This window comes from Urocitellus parryii, chromosome 7 (genome assembly GCF_045843805.1).
Source record: "Urocitellus parryii isolate mUroPar1 chromosome 7, mUroPar1.hap1, whole genome shotgun sequence".
Taxonomy (NCBI): domain Eukaryota; kingdom Metazoa; phylum Chordata; class Mammalia; order Rodentia; family Sciuridae; genus Urocitellus; species Urocitellus parryii.
Window position 1 is genome coordinate 126005011 of NC_135537.1, and position 16748 is coordinate 126021758.

The 16748-nt window shown below is 40.5% G+C and overlaps 1 protein-coding gene across 1 annotated transcript in view; it reads right to left on the reverse strand.

The window, feature by feature from the left end:
* Dnah9 (dynein axonemal heavy chain 9) overlaps nucleotides 1-16748 on the reverse strand; it is a 340627-nt gene that overhangs the window by 75641 nt on the left and 248238 nt on the right. Inside the window, exons 51-55 of the mRNA XM_026390513.2 lie at nucleotides 13649-13768; nucleotides 11033-11221; nucleotides 8024-8259; nucleotides 1885-2007; nucleotides 110-314 (exon numbers count right to left, since the gene is read on the reverse strand). Of these exons, the coding sequence (XP_026246298.2) occupies nucleotides 110-314; nucleotides 1885-2007; nucleotides 8024-8259; nucleotides 11033-11221; nucleotides 13649-13768 (873 nt within the window). The remainder of the gene's footprint in view (nucleotides 1-109; nucleotides 315-1884; nucleotides 2008-8023; nucleotides 8260-11032; nucleotides 11222-13648; nucleotides 13769-16748) is intronic.

A 16748-nucleotide genomic window follows, 5' to 3' on the forward strand; every position in this document is an offset into this window, starting at 1 on the left:
CTTGGTAGCAAGGAAAGCAGTCCCAACCCCCGCTCCCAGAGTAGGGTGCACTGCAGAATCTAGACCAGAGCACTTTCCTCCTCCCTTCCTTGGTGAACACCCCACTCACCTTCAGCTGCTCCAGATCTGGCCTCTCCATGCTGACCACGGCGGCCAGCAGCTGGTCCTCCAGGCCATCTCTGGTCACAGTGAAGTTGATCAAGGTGGCCTGAGCCTGCAGCTCGGGCTGGTAGTGAGGATTGGCCAGCTTGGTGTGAAGGATGAGCCGGAACTTGGGATTGTATTCACACTCTTTGTCTCCAATTTTAATGAATCTGGAACATACAGGCTCATGTGAAGGTGGAGTGATTTCCTGTGAGATTTTTTTTTTTTTTTCCAAGATCATAGCCAACAATGTGGCTATATTCAGATGTAATTTTCCTAGGCATGTCTAGCATGCTCCCTTGGGTCCTTCTTTGCCGTAATTTAGGGTACAGGTTTGGAAGGGAACCAATTTTCCCTTGGCCACCACATTTGGTATGTGCACTGTGCAACTCTAGGGAGAGCCATTCTGATGGTGGTCAGTACAGTATATTATGGAAAAGCTCCAGCAGATGGCAGTAAAGTGTTTGGAGGAAGCAGCATCTTGTACTTTGCACAAAGGTGTTTTTAGGCTATGATAGGTCACACTTTTTTTTTTTTTTTTTTTTTCTCGTGGCTGACAAGAGAATGACTTTGATGGGTGAAAATAATTAAGCACATAAATGAGCATGGAAAAGCAGCTTAGAGCCTGAGCAGTGGGTGAGACTTTTGCTACAGTTGGATATGGTTTGTCCCCCAAAAGTTCACAGGCCAGAAGTTTGTTCCCCTGTGTTATGGTATTGATGTTAAGAAGCAGGACCGAGTGGAAGGAGGTAATTAGGTCACAGGGGTGGGAAGGGATTAATGCTGCTTCTCTGAAGTGGGTCAGGTCTGGTGGGAGTGGATAAGTTCCAAAGAGAGTAGGTTACAAGATGAATGAGCCTGGCTCCTCCTCAGTGTCTTGCTTCCTGTTTTGCCAGAAGATCTCTTTGTCTTTCTCGCATGTCCTCCTGCCATAGTGCCATCCACCATATTTTGATGGAACCAGAAAGCTCTCACCAGAGGCCTAAAGGATGGAGCTGCCTGATCATGGACCTTTTTAGCCTCCAAATTGTTGAACAAACTTACTTTCTTTTTAAACTACTCAGCCTCAGGTATTTTGTTAAAGCAACAGAAAATGGACTAAGATCCTAAGTCAAGCATGCCTTCATGATAATTATCACTCCCTGTCTTAGTGAGGATGGCTTTTCTACTTCTTCTCATTTCCCTTGTGCATCATATCCTCTTTCTGCCCTATTCTTGCTAAGCCTGAATCCCGTAATGGCACCCAAGATGAAACTGAACTGTGTATGTGTGCGTGTGGGAGGGGATGCTGGAAATCACACCCAAGGGCTTGATTGATTGCATATTCTAGGCAAGTGCTCTACCACTGAACTGATGTGTCCAAGGCATATCAAATGACAGGAGTTGGGTTCTCAGAACCCAGATGTCTGACTTGGATCAAATGTTCATACTTACGTGTCAGTCTGCTTTTTGACCACTTTCCTTCCAAGATTCCTCCTAAACTGTACACTGTGGCCATCTAGAAGGAAGTCAACGGGTTGCTGACTGATGAAAGCAAAGTTCACGCCAAGAAGCCCTCTCTACCAAAGAAGGGCAGCTAAGCAGCCCTCTGCTGGGAGACAGAAAGGTGTGCTGGCTACAGGGAGCTCCTTGACAAGAGCAGAGGAGAAGAGATTCTAGCAAAGCAGACCTCTCCACATTTCCAACTGGGGTGGGGAACCAGCTCTTCACACAGGGGCAGCCACATGGCTTGAACATTACCGTCCTTTCTTAATGACTTCTCTCCCCAGCAGAGGTCCCAGAACAGGATCGATGGATTCTTCCAGGTTTTCAATCAACACCACGTCTCCAGCTTCCAGGGCACGCTCGATGGTTTGCAAGTAGCTGGGGGGAGCGAGTCAGGCTGTGTGAGCCTGTGGCCAGGTGTGCACTCAGAGGCAATTTAATAAGATGACCGTGGCCTTCAAGGCATGGCAGTGCACTTGGAGGCACAGCTATTTGAAACGTCTTCAGTGGCCCCATTTTTCTCTATTTCAAGTGACATTGATGTAATTTTGTATATTTTTAGAAATAGGGAGAAATTGCAAAATACGAAAAAGATTATGGAAATTCATCATAACTACATTAGCAATATGGCATTTACTGGATCTATCTGGACATTCAGTGATCCTTTGGTAACTGTGGGGTTCCAGACCCCTGTGGACACCAGAATCCACAGGTGCTCACGTCCCTTCTATAAAGTGATGTGATATTTGCATTTAACCTGGACACATCATTCTGTATACTTTCTACATACAATACCTAATACAGAGTAAATGCAATGTAAATCATTGTTACACTCTATTGTTTAAGGAATAATGACAAAGGAAAAAAGTCTATATATGTCCACTATAGGCACAGTGTTTTTCATATATTTCTGATGTGTGGTTGGTTGAATCTGTGGATTTCTGCCCTGCAGATACAGAGGGCCATATTGTTCAAATTTAGTTTTTATACTATTGAATTCATATGGCACCTTTACTTTAAAACCCAGTTTTCATAAATAACATATAGTTTAAACATTTCCCTGTGCTATTAAATATTCTCCCAAAGCAAATGTTGATGACTGGATATTAGACTTTTATTTATATAACTTAACTTATTTATCAACCCATCAATGAATATCTAGGTTACTCTTAACTTTTCAGTGCTTTGTAGCATTTAATGAACACATAATAAATGAATTTCCCCAAATCAATTTATAAGTTTGATGTAATTCCAATTCAAACAGAACAAAAACATTTTGCATAACTTGAGAAAAGATTTTAAAGTCATCATAAAGGAATACCATAAGGCCAGTTAACAAAGTGATGAAGAAGAAAGGAGACTCATATTATCTAATACTAAAACTATTTTATATAACTTCAACAATACAGGTGTGTAAAAAAAGTCTCTCTCTTTTTGGATTGGGAATTGAACCCAAGGATGCTTTATCATTGAACTACTTCCCCAGCTTTTTTCTTTTTTTTCTTTTGATATAGGGTCTTACTAAATTGCTGAGGGTCTCATTAAGTTGCTGAGTTTGATCTTGAACTTGTGACAATCCTGCCTCAGCCTCCTGAGTCGCTGAGATTACAGGCACACATCACCATACCCAGTCAAAAGAACTCTTAAAAGACAAGTATTGAAGAGTTAGTAAGTTAGCAATATCTTTGGATGATAAATCATAGAAAGTATTATTTCTTTTCTCTTTTTCTTTTTTGCAGTACTGGAGATTGAAACCCAGGTCTCACACCTGATGGACAAGTGCTTCACCACACCACTGAGCTATATACATCCCAACCCTTTTAACTTTAATTAATTAAGTAATGTGCTGGGAATCGAACCCAGGACTTTGTGCATACTAGTTAGACAAGTGCTCTACCATGCAGCAACAATCATAGTCCACTTTCCTTTTATTAGTAATTACTTCTCGCTACCTTTTTCACAATTATAATGCATTACTTTTGTAATGAGAGATACTACAATTAATGTGACTGAATTTATAACTAAATAATTTAAAAGTGAGGTCAGTAAGCTAGTATAGTATGAGACACATAAAAAGAACAAAAATGCTGTTTAATACAATAATGATACAGTAAAATGGCATTTCCAATTAATCGAGAAAAGGATGGAAAATGTAATAGGTTACATTGGGACAGCAGCTAACCACTTGGAAAATTAGTCTGCATCTCATTTAGGGAACTTAAAGTATGATTGGATTTCAGTGTAAAAAGAAAATTCACAGAAAACTAAAATATAATAAAATTTCTGGAGGACAAAAAAGACATTTTTCTAAGATGATCCACAGAAGAAATGGGTGATAAGTCTGAACAAATAAAAGCAAAATTAAATAAACAATAGTATGTCAAATCTCCCAAATAAAAAGCCTAGACAGGTTTTTCATTCACTTGACAAAAGAAGATTACACATTGTATGGATAATACAGCATTTGCATTCAAATAAAGTACAACAAATCTAAAAAACCATCCAACAGAAAAGTAGTCAATAGACATGAACGGAGAATTAATTGAACAAATATTTATTGAAGGCCAACAAAGTGTCAGGCAGTGTTTGTGGTAGTGGGGATGTAGTAATGAGCAATACCCCCCCCCCCCAAAAAAAAAAACCAATTACACTTCTATCTAAAATGCATTCTGTTGACTAGAAAGGGATATTTTAACCAAAGTTTGGGAAAAAGATTAAGGTTAGATTATTCTGTGACTGAAGATGTAGATAAAAATATATCAGTCATTCCTGGGTGTTCATTTGCTCTGTTTTGCAATTATTATTTATAGTTCATGAGACTGAATCTAGGGACCCTCTACCCATGAACTACAACCCCAATACTTATTTTGGTCAGGGTCTTGTGAAGTTGCAGAGCCTGACCTCAAATTTTCTATCCTCCTGCTTCAGCCTCCTGAGTAACTGGGATTAAAGGTGTTTAACTGTTATTTTTAACATTACACATTTGGTGTAAACAATCCTGGGTGAACTAGACCTGTGGGAGGGCATGTTAGGGACACATGACCAGAGAAGCAAACCTCACCTCACTTGTGCTAGGTTGGATAAATCTCAGGTCTCTCAATGAGGATAACCTGGGTTTAAATATTGCCTCCATCACTTAAAAAAACAAAACAACTATTTAATGGACTATCATATGTCAGAAAACAACATTTTAGTCAGCCAGCAATTGCCCATATGACAGTGGTTCCCTAAGGTTATGCCACCTAGTGACATCATACCTATCTCACTTTGTGTAAGGATGTTCTATGCCAAAAATCAATGAAATTGAACAAAAAAAATCAACAAAACAAAAAAGTTGCTTCTTTGAAAACATAAATAAGAATGACAGATCGTTAGCCAAGCTAACAAAGAGAAAGAGAGAGAAAACTCAAATTACTAAAATTTATGATGAGAAAGGAAATATCACGATGGACACTATTGAAATACAAACAATAATCACAAACTGTTTTGAACATTTATACTCTAATAAAATAGAAAATCTTGCAGCTCAGGAGGCTGAGACAGAAGGATCACAAGTTCAAAGACAATCTCAGCAATGGTGAGGTGCTAAGCAACTCAGTGATAAAATACAAAATAGGGCCAGGGATGTGGCTCAGTGGTTGAGTGTCCCTCAATCCCCAGTACCAAGGGGGGAAAAAAAAAGAAATGAAAAGAAAAAAGAAAAAAGAAAAAGAAAATCTTGAAGACTTTGACAAATTTTTAGAGACAAATGACTCACCAAAATTGAATCATGAGGACATAGAAAATTTAAACAGATCAATTTCAAGCAATGGAATTGAAGATGTCATCAAAAGCCTACCAACAAAGAAAAGCCCAGGGCCAGAGGGAATCTCAGCTAAGTTCTACCAGACCTTCATAGAACTAACAACAATCCTTCTCAAATTATTCCATGAAATAGTAAAGGAAGGAACCTTTCCAAACTCATTCTATGAAGGTAGTATCACCCTGATACCAAAACCAGACAAAGACACATCAAGGAAAGAAAACTTCAGGCCAATATCTCTGATGAACACAGATGAAAAATTCTTTTGTTCCCAGTACTCTTTATTTACTTGTTCATTTTAGTTACACATGACAGTAGAATGTATATATTATACATACATGAAGTACAACTTCCCATTCTTCTGGTTATACACGATGTAAAAATTATATTGCTCATGTATTCATATATGAACACACCAAAGTTATGTCTGATTCATTCTACTAACTTTCCTATTCCCATCCCCCCACTTCCCTCCATTCCCTTTAGTCTAATCAAAGTACTTCAATTCTTCCCTACTCACCACCCTTATTGTGAATTAGCATTTGCATATCAGAGAGCACATTCAGTCAGCCTTTTTTTTTTTTGAGATTGGTTTATTTTACTTTGCATGATAGTCTCTAGTTCCATCCATTTACTGGCAAATGCCATAATATCATTTTTATTTATGGCTGAGTAACACTCCATTGTGTGTATATACCACATTTTCTTTATCCATTTATCTGCTGAAGGGCACCTAGTTTAGCTATTGTGAATTGAGCTGCTATAAACATTGATGTGGTTGAATCGCTTTAGTATGCTAATAGATGCAAAAATTCTTAATAAAATACTGGCAAATCACATACAAAAACATATTAAAAAGATCATGCACCATGATTGCGTGGGGTTCACCCCAGAGATGCAAGGTTGGTTCAACATATGGAAATCAATAAACGTAATTCATCACATCAATAGACTTAAAGACAAGAATCACATGATTATCTCAATAGATGCAGAAAAAGCATTTGACAAACTCTAACCAGAGCAATTAGACAGAAGAAAGAAATTTAGGTGAAACAAATAAGAAAGAAAGGACTCAAACTATTTGCTGAAGACATGATTCTATATTTAGAAGATCCAAAAACACTCCACCAAAAAGCTTCCAGAACTCATAAATGAATTCAGCAAAGTTGCAGGAGGTAAAATTAACACCCATAAATCATTTGTGTTCCTATATCAGTGATGTATCAACTGAAAGGGAAATCAGGAAAACGATCCCTTTATAAAATAAAATAAAATATTTGGGAACCAATCTAACAAAAAAGATGAAATATCTCTATAATGAAAACTACAGAACACTAAAGAAAGAAATTGAAAAAGGTCTCAGAAGATGGAAAGATCTCCCATGTTCTTAGATAGGCAGAATTAATATTGTCAAAATGGCCATACTACCAAATTCAAAGATGTACTTTATAGAGATAGAAAAAGCAGTTGTGAAATTCATTTGGAAAAATAAGCCAAAGCAATCCTTAGCAAGAAAAATAAAGCAGGAGGCATCACAATGCCAGAACTTAAATTATAGTAAATTATACTACAGAGCTATAGTAACAAAAAAAATGCATTGAAGACCCATGGTACAGAATAGAGGACATACAGACAAACCCACATAAATACAGTTATCTCATACTTGACAAATGCACCATAAACATACATTGGAGAAAAGATAGCTTCTTCAACAAATGATGCTGGGAAAACTGGAAATCCATGGCATTTGCTGGTAAATGGATGGAATTGGAGACTATCATGTTAAGTGAAATAAGCCAATCCCCCTTAAAACAAAGCCTGAATGTTCGCTCTGATATGTGGATGTTAACACACAATAAGGTGGTGGGGAAGAAGAGAATTTCATTGGATTACACAAGGGGGGAATGAAAGCAAGGGAGGGGAAATAGGAATAGAAAGAAGAGTGAATTGAACTCAACTTTCCTATGTTCATGGATGAGTACATGTCCAGTGTAATGCCACATTAGGCACAACCACAATAATGAGAAGTGATATCCCATGTATGTACAATATGTCAGAATACATTTTATTGTCGTGTGTATCTAAAAAGAACAATAACAAAAAAGAATGCTCTGTGATGTTCACACAATGATAAAACTGCATATCAAGGATACCTATCATCACGAATCCCTGTCATTAAATGACACGTGACTGTATTTTTCATTATGGGAAAATACACAAAATATAAAATTTAGTATCTGCACAACTTTAAGGGTACATTCACACCATTGTATAATAAGCACAAGTATCCATTCACAGAAAACTACTTTTTGTAAATTCTGTACCCACTCTAACTCCCTAGTTAGAGGTGGGGGAACTGGGAGGAGAATCAGGAGCAACCAGGAAGGAACTTGTGTGAGATCAGGAGAAGAGAGACAAGCTAGGGGAGGCCTAATGTCTGCTCCTGATATTTCTTTTCTTCTTTAAATTTTTTTTTGTTCTTTTCAGTTACACATGACAGCAGAATATATTTTGATGTGCCATACATACACACTTACATTTCTTTTTCCTGCATCCGTGGCAAAATGGTGACTTTTGTGCTCAGTTACTTACCCTTTCTGACCGATCTGGGTGACCCGGAGGTCTTCTCCATATTTGGTCTTGATCCACTTAATGCCTTGTAGCTGAGGGTCCACCATGAGTGGCCAGCGCTCACAGTTGATGAGGATGGTGGCATTCTCCATGGACATGCGGTCTGCCGGGAGGCCCTCATTCTGCCAGGCAGCCACATCGGCATCATCTGTCAGCATTCTCAGGGGATCCAGGGTTGGGGTGACCGGGATGGGAACCTGGTGGAAGTGAACACCTGTGTTCAGAATGGAGGAGCATTTTCTCAGTGGGGCGGGGGTGGACCCGGATCTCACTTTAAAAAGCAAGATCAAGGATCCCCCAAAGAGTGTGCATGGGGGTGTGATCATTTTTTGGAATCAGGTGTTTTGTTGAAGTCTTGATATTCTTTTTTTTTTCTCTTGATAGATAAATAATAATAGAAAATAGCCCATTGCTCTTTGTTATATCCACCTAAACCAAATTTCTGCTAGAGACGGGTTATATTTTAATATAGAACCTCCTACATTTATTCTTCTACCACATCTCTCGGTTGCCAGTCTGAAACTTTCATCTATTATACCACCTTGCAAAGGGGTAGAAAGGCTTACTTTCCTGCCTGCCCCAAACATCCTACTCCCAGGGTTGCTCGCAGGACCCTCTCTGCACATCTGCCTGCAGAGAGCATCCACCATCCCTGAGAACTCTCCCCCATGGCTTCTCCAGGGTACCATCAGGGATCCCAGACCCTTCCTTTTCTTATTGTAATTTTCCTACAAGCAATCTTTTTCATCGATGACTCATATACACTTTTTAAAAACTAGAAGTAAAATTCACACAACAGAAAACCAACCATTTTAAAGGTGTCGGATTCATTGGCATTTAGAACATTCGCAATGTTGTGCAACCATCGGCTCTGTCTATATCCAAAACATTTTCATTGCTCCAAGAGGGAACCTCGTACACATGAAATAATCACTCCTCATTTCCCTCTACTCTAAGCTCTTGGCAACTACTAATATGTTTTCTGTCTCCATGGATTTTCTGATTATGGATATTTAATATAAATGGAATCAGACAATATGTGACCTTTTGTGCCTGGCTATTTTTATTTAGTTGAAATGTTTTGGGGAGTCAGACCTAGTCCCTTTCAACTCCTCTGTCTCTCTCCTCTCTGGGCAGTGCTTTGCCCAGTTGCCCCCAGGAAAATCTCTTCAAACCATCTCCTGTCCCTTAACTTGATCTATTAAGGGCACAAATGGCCGGTGCTCTGCCATCCAACAAACTGTTAAAGAGAAATCAGCCCCTTCAAGGTTCTCATCCTGGGTTCGGATATAGTTTTAACATTTTTCTTTTAATCTTATTCACAGCGGCATTATTTTGAGAAGGCATTAGTAGTTTTCAGCAGACTGTTATAGTTTGAATGTGCCCCTGAAATTCATGTGCTGAGAACTTTATTTGTGATGCCACAGATCTGGGAGGTGGGCCCTAATAAGAGGTGAAGAGGGGATGGATGCTATGCCCCTCTCCTAAGGGGATTTCTGTCCTTACTATGGAGTGGGTTAGTCATTGTGAGAATGGATTTGTTGTTCAAGTAGTTTGGCCCCCTCTTGTTCTCTGGCTCTCATCCTCTCTTGTATTTTTGGCTCCCACTCTGGGATGATACAGCACAAAAGCCCTCACCAGATATCAGAGCTCTTGGGCTTCAAGACTCATGAAGCATAAGCCAAAAAAAAAAAAAGAAAAGAAAATCTCTGCTCTTTATAAATTACCCGATCTCAGGTACTCTGTTACAGAAGCTGAAAACAGACTAAGGAGTCTATGGCACAAAAATGTTTAAGAATCCCAAACAAAGCCAGCAAAATCCTCACCAGCTGCTACAAAGCAGCTCATCTTCATTTGCTCAGTTAATGATGGTTCTTGCAACAGTTTCCTCTTTTCCACCAGTGTTCAAGATGAACAGAATAACAGTTTAATTAGTACTTTTAACATGACTAGTTAACACAACGAGTACTGCTATGTTATAATAGCTTAACTAGTACTTATACCATTCCAAGTACTATAATAGTCATTAAATCACTGTTTAGCAAATCATCACAGAAGAAGGATTTTATGAGATAATCTGGGAAATCAACCATTTATCCTCCCTCAAAGGCATCTGTTTTGTTCTGGGGAAAATGAATTTTGGAAGACATCCCTTACTGTACATTGTGAACTTTTTGTGCTGATGCTTCCCATAGCTGAATTTTATGAATTTAAGATCCTCTGTGAACATGTGGGTGGTATCCTGATCTTGGATGACTTCTGAGACTCCTGTAGAATGGAGTGTAGGTCACACTGGATGCCCACTGAATATTTGTGAACTAGTGATAATGAGTGATGTGAATATGCCATGGGAATATTAGGAATTATTCTGACTATAGGTTTCAGGTGCAGCTTGTAATCCCCTTTGATCAGGAACTAGCACTTCCCCTACTTCATTAAGTTGGGTGGGAGAGGTGTAGAGGAAGGAGCCGGGAATAGATTCATCTACTTCTATAAAGACCACCTGTGCAGCCCCTGGCACAATCACCTGAGCTGTGGTGGGCGTGTCTCAGAGTCCCAGGCACCAATTAGGCAGCTCTGAGGCCTGGTGACAAGGTGCAATGAGTAGCTGCTCCTATGACATTTGGCTGTGGAGCTGAAAGATCTGAGAAAAACAAAGGTTCTGTTTGGGTCTCCTGGGTTTTACTATTTTGAGGAGAGCCAAGAGAGAGCTTCTGGCCAGAGGACCCAAATTCCCATGAAGAGTTTCATTGAGAAGTGAGATGCTGTCCTTGGCTGGCCTAAAGGGTAGTGGGCCACAATGCAAGGCAAGGTAGAAGGACACAGACACCCATGTCCCAGGCCTGGTGCTAAAAGAGCGGTAGGAGTGAGTGTGCAAGAGAGCACCAGGAGGTTTGAGTTCCTGTGGTCGTGTGACCTCATTGGTACCCAGGCGTGGACACAGTCAGGAGAGATTCAGGAAGTACGTACTTTCAGCTGGCTCAGGTAGGGTCGCCAGGTCCCGTCCATGAGGCTCTGCCGGTATTTTTTGGTAAAGAAGCCAAGGTACGAAATGAAAGCTGTAATAAGCAAAATGTCTCCACACAACGTCCTTTCCTGCTGCTTGAAGTTCTGCACAGCTTCTGCCCACCTCACGTTTTCAGAAGCGAGTCCTCCAACCTACCATTTCAAAGGCCAGAGAGGAGAGAGGACGCTGTCACATGCCAGGCGACAACAGTGGATCTGACCACAGAGATCACACATTGCATGTTCAGAGCAGGAAGAGCCAGGACATCATTTGTTTGACCCTTTCAATCAGTGCGATTTGTCCTGATTTCAGCAAACACTCCCTTGTTCTGTGCTGTGCATTATGAGGACCACAGAAAGATGACGGTATTTTTTTAATTGGTGCATTATAATTATATATAACAGTGAGATTCATTATGGTACGTTTCTACATGCACATGACATAATTTAGTCAATTTCATGAGCAGGTACTTCTCCTTTTCCTCTCCCCCTAACCCTGGTTACCATCCTTTACAGGATCCCTTATATTTTCATGAGATCCCTATAAAAAATACTTTCTTCTCTCTAAGTTCCTCATAAGAGTGAGAATATATGACTCTTGACTTTCTGAGTTTGGTTTATGTTGCTTAACATGATGGCCTCTAGTTCCAATCATTTTCCCACAAATGACATAACTTTGTTCTTCTTTAAGGGCTGAACAAAACTCCATCGTGCGTGCATACATACACACATACCCACCCATGCACGCGTGCGCACACATGCACACATTAAATTTTCTTTACCCATTTGTCTACTGATGGGCACTTAGGCTGGTACCGTAACTTGGCTAGTGTGAATGGTACTGCTAAGAACATGGGTATGCATGATTGCTATGGTTTGCTGAAAAACAAGCTTTTAGGCTCTGCCTTTTTTCCCCTGTGGAGATGGACACCACCCACTTTACAGTTTTGTTGGGAAGATTAAATATGATCTATATGTTAATCACTTAGCACAATACCTGGTCTATAAGACCTATCAGAAAATTAGGTACCTCTCCCTTCGTCTCTAAATGCTGGCCTGCCTTCCATGACATTTTTCATTATACAATGAATATAAATAAAACCAAATCTGTGTGCTATAAATAATTACCACGGGGTAAGTAAGACACAAATGCTAGAAGTACTGTGCATACGGGGGGGTGTGTGCCGAGGACCACAGACTTTGGAACACACCCTGATTGACCTGGCCCACTTTGGGACAGCAGCCCTCTCTTTGGGAATAGAGCCATCTTTCCACCGAGGATTGCAAACTGTCTCATGGAGCTTTGTTCCTGTGTGAGGACTTGCCCTTCATTTTTTCCTTGAAAAAAGCCACCATACAATGTCAGAACTGGGAAGGACCTGAGGAATTCGCTAACTTCACCATCCCCATTCCATATTTAGATTAGACTAGAAGGTGTTAAGTATTTCCCCACAATCGGCTGGTAGAGAAAGAGGTGGTTTCAGAACATGTGCCTCATGTTTCTCTAGCCTAGTGCCATCCTGCCTCCCATGAGAACCATCTCAGAAAATGCTCTAGCCAGGTGCAGAAAATTGTGCTGAGTTTTGGAAACCCATCAGGGAGCTGAATGGAAGGCAAGCCAGCTAGGAAATCTGGATGATTTCTCGCCCAATTGTGGAGGTGCTGTGTCTAAATCAAACCATTCAGTTGAATGGAGGGTCTCTAAATTATGTAGAGGCTGGTCCCACGAGCAAGCACAGACACACACTTGTGGTACAGCCTTTCTTTACTAATGCATGACTCAGTTTAATGGTAGCAATGACTCATTTCTCCCTAAATTAAAAAATATGGCTTTGTTATACAAATAAGTGGTGTCTGGAATAAATGTAAAGAAGAATCGATTTTATTTCCCTTCACTGGTAGGGATGGTGCTGCTAAGACTCTCAACTGAAGAGTAACCTCATTCAATGGACTGCTTTGCAAGATCTTAACTGATAAAGATGATGATAAAATCAAACAATGGGGAAGGGATTGAAAAAGGCCACAAATTCTTTGACATTCCTCATCAAGAGTTCGTGCCTATCTCCCTGTCCTTGAATCTGTGACTGCTTGGATAGATAGAAGATAGTGGAAGTGCCATTGTGCTGGGTTTTGTGTCCAGGCTTTAAGAGACTGAGACTGTCCACTTTCTGTCTCTGAGTCCTGGGTCACTATGGAAGATATCTGGCTAGCCTGCAGGAGAGATTGCATGGAGAGGCCCTGAGACTACACTCTTATTATCAAAACATAGCATAAATAAGATCTTTAGAGCTTGCCTATAAAACACATGCTTTCTGCACACATGCAAGCATAATTGCATCTTGCATGGGTATGTCAGATCCAGCATTTCCTTCCATTCAACCATCTCTATAAGCAAACTCTTGGCATGACCAGGGTGCATGTCCACACTTTTCTGAGGTCTCAGTCCCTACATCCCAGCACGTATTAATGTTTCCCCCCAAGATGGGCAGTGCTGAGCTGTGCCATCTATTTCACACCTTCACAACACTCCACAGAGCTGCTAATGTAACTGGAGCTCAGGCTGCCGAGGTGTGCACTCACCAGGCGGTTTGCAAGGGAGATGGTACCTGCGGTCATTTCAGCTTCTTGCTGACATCTGAGTTTGTCGGCCGTTGCTTTCTCAAACTTGGCAGTGAGCTTTGCCAGGTTTTCATTAAGATGCTGTTTAGGAAGGAGCACAAGGTCTGTCAGTAATCCCAGCTCAGGTCACCTCCAGTGCTTCTGAGATGAGGGTTCATGTGATTATAGGAGAAGTTGTTGGGTTGTGGGGAGCTTAAGGGCCTGGGAAAGCAGGGTAGGGAAGGAAAGGAGCCAACTAAATGATCTCAAGTGGGGTCCCAGGGAAGAAGTGGCTTTATACCGTAGTGAGGCTATGGAGTGGGAATGCAGAGATTTCCCATCCAAGGTGAGAGAGCTGAGCTTCCACACTCCAACACCTCAGTCATGGGGTAAAGGCTATAGGAGGTGAGACTGATGTGGGAGGTGGGGTGCATACATCCCACCTTTCTTTGTATTGGGGAAAATTGGGTTCTTGTGGTCTGTCAAAATGGTGCAAGCCCTGCTTCTAAAAGCACATTAAAGCTGGGGGAAACAAAAAGACACCAGGGCAGATCTTCCTGGATCACTTACTGTATCTTCTGTGTCTGGTCAGGACAGGGCTGTCTGAAATCTCAGTCCTCCTTTGACTAGAAGGCCTTAGACCCATAGGACAACTCTTATATCACCTCATTGCTTGTCTTCCATTATTGCAAAATATGGGAATATTTTTGAAAAAGTCATAGTTTTGATTTTTAAAAAAATTATTAAGAATCTAGAACTGGGGCTGGGGTTGTGGCTCAGCGGTAGAGTGCTCGCCTAGCATGTGCAAGGCCCTGGGTTCGATCCACAGCACCGCATAAAAATAAATGAACAAAATAAATGTATTGTGTACAAATAAAAAAATAAAAAATAATCTAGAACTGGAGCACAAAGCATTTGATGCCCTCAAGAATACATATTTGTATGTATAAAGACACACAAAAACACAGGAGATACCTACAAATGTGTCCCATGTGTGTGCAGTAACTGGGGTCCAGGCTGTTCTGTTAGCCATTACTAAAGTCACAAGATAAATAAATACAAGGCCAAGTTTACACAGCCAAGTGGGTTTAAGAGCAGGTGGTGAGCCATCTGATTAATGATGGCAGACTGGCCACTCATTTCCCACCTCTCTTCCCCAGACTTCTCTAAAATGATTGCAAAGCAATTAAAAAAGCCATAAAGCCCTTAACAACAAGCAAAATGGTGAAGGCTGTTGGAGGATGAGGCTTTCCAAAAGATCTTTGGAGGGTCATGCTATGGAGGGAGTGCAGAGCAGGAGGAGGAAGGAGGAAGCTGCAGCTCCCATATCTCACCAGAGGGGGAGCTGATGAGCCCACAGAGCCCCACTGTGAATTGGAGATTTGGGGAAGTCAGGTGTGATGGGGGAGAGAGGAGCTGGAAATAGGAGGGGTCATTGGGAGCCTATGGATCTACTTCATATCTTCCTCCCCATGTCCAGCATTCAATGCCCCTCGGCACCTAGGCCACCAGGCAAGAGAGTCAACAGGGGCAGAGAAAAAGCACCATATTTTGGCATTTAGGGAGCATCCAACGTAACTTATTTGATCTGGAAAACAAATTATACCAGTGAGCTCTGCACTTACCTGCAGAACCAGAATCAGCATGTTTTTGTTTTTTGTTTTTTTTGTCTTTCTAAATGTTTTTATTAGAATATTACAGCTGCACATAATAATTAGGCTCATTTTGACAAATCATACTGAATGGGATCTGATTTATTCCATTTCAGTCCCTGGTACCCCCCCTTCCCTTCTCCTGTTCCCTCCTCCTATTTCCTTCCTCTAATCCTACTGGTCTTCCTTTCACTTGTTTATTTATTTATTTTTGATTGCTGACTTACACATATACATAAAGGTGGAATTCACTGTATACATGCACATAGCATGATTTTTGTCAAGTGCATAGAATCAGCTTTTGAACACTATCTCTTATAAACATGAAAGAACAAGAAGATGTTAATGAAAACTTAGGTTAAGGTAAATAAGAGGAAAATGAGGGTCTGGAAAAAGAGAGATAATTCAGTAACAACAATAGCAATGTTAAAACCTTTTCCAACTATTTTATCAGAGATATGCAAGATATTTCACCCCTCAAATGAGAACAGGATGCTACCAAAACAACTTGTTGGCAATGACCAGTATTGCATTGTTAATTTAAAACATATTAAGTTCAAGGGAAGGGCTAAAAGAGGAATTTGAGGAAATCTCCTAGAAATGACAAAAAATCATACAGTGACAAAAAGAAGGGAAATAGAGGACCATGTCAGGAGGGTTGTCATCCAACCAATGTGCATTCCAGAAGATGGGACGAAAAAGAAGACAGAAGGATGAGATCATACCAAGTGGTTTCCAGAGCTGAAGACAGTAAGTCTTAACATGCAAAGCACAATGAATACAAAGAGAATGACAGCTAAGCACAGCAGTGTAAAGTTTCAGATACTAAGAATAAAGAGAAGGTTGAAAGACTTCCAGAAAGGCGAGGGTGTGGGGGGGAACGGCATTCACAAAGGAATGGGACCCCAATGGTTCATTACACTTCTCACCAACAACAGAATAAATCACTCTGTGTTTCAAGGGGAAAAAATAGCAATTCGGAATTCAAAACTTGGCAAATTAATTGTTACTTCAGTTAAAAAAAAAGGCATTTCCAGACTTTTAACTATTCAGACAATTTACCTCTCTTAAGTTTTTTGAGAAAGTTTCTTGAGGATAAGCCACAGAATTAAAAAGGAAACCCACTTTATGCATCCTGAATATAAAATTCTGTAATGGGAATTATCCTTAAATTCTAACCACAAAGCATGCATGTGGCAGGTATTTATGTGTGTGATGTGTAAGCATGTATGTGTGTGTGTGGAGAGTGTGTGTGTGTGTCTATGAGTGTGAGTGTGTTTGTGTGTGTGACTGGAGAAGGCTGGAAATGGGAAGGAATTTTCAACAGCAAATGGGGAGGAATTTTCTTGACCTGAGTGAGCTTGCATATTAGAGGCAGGTGATGGCCTTTGTCCTCTGGTATTAGCAGGGACAGTTCACATTCTCTCGAT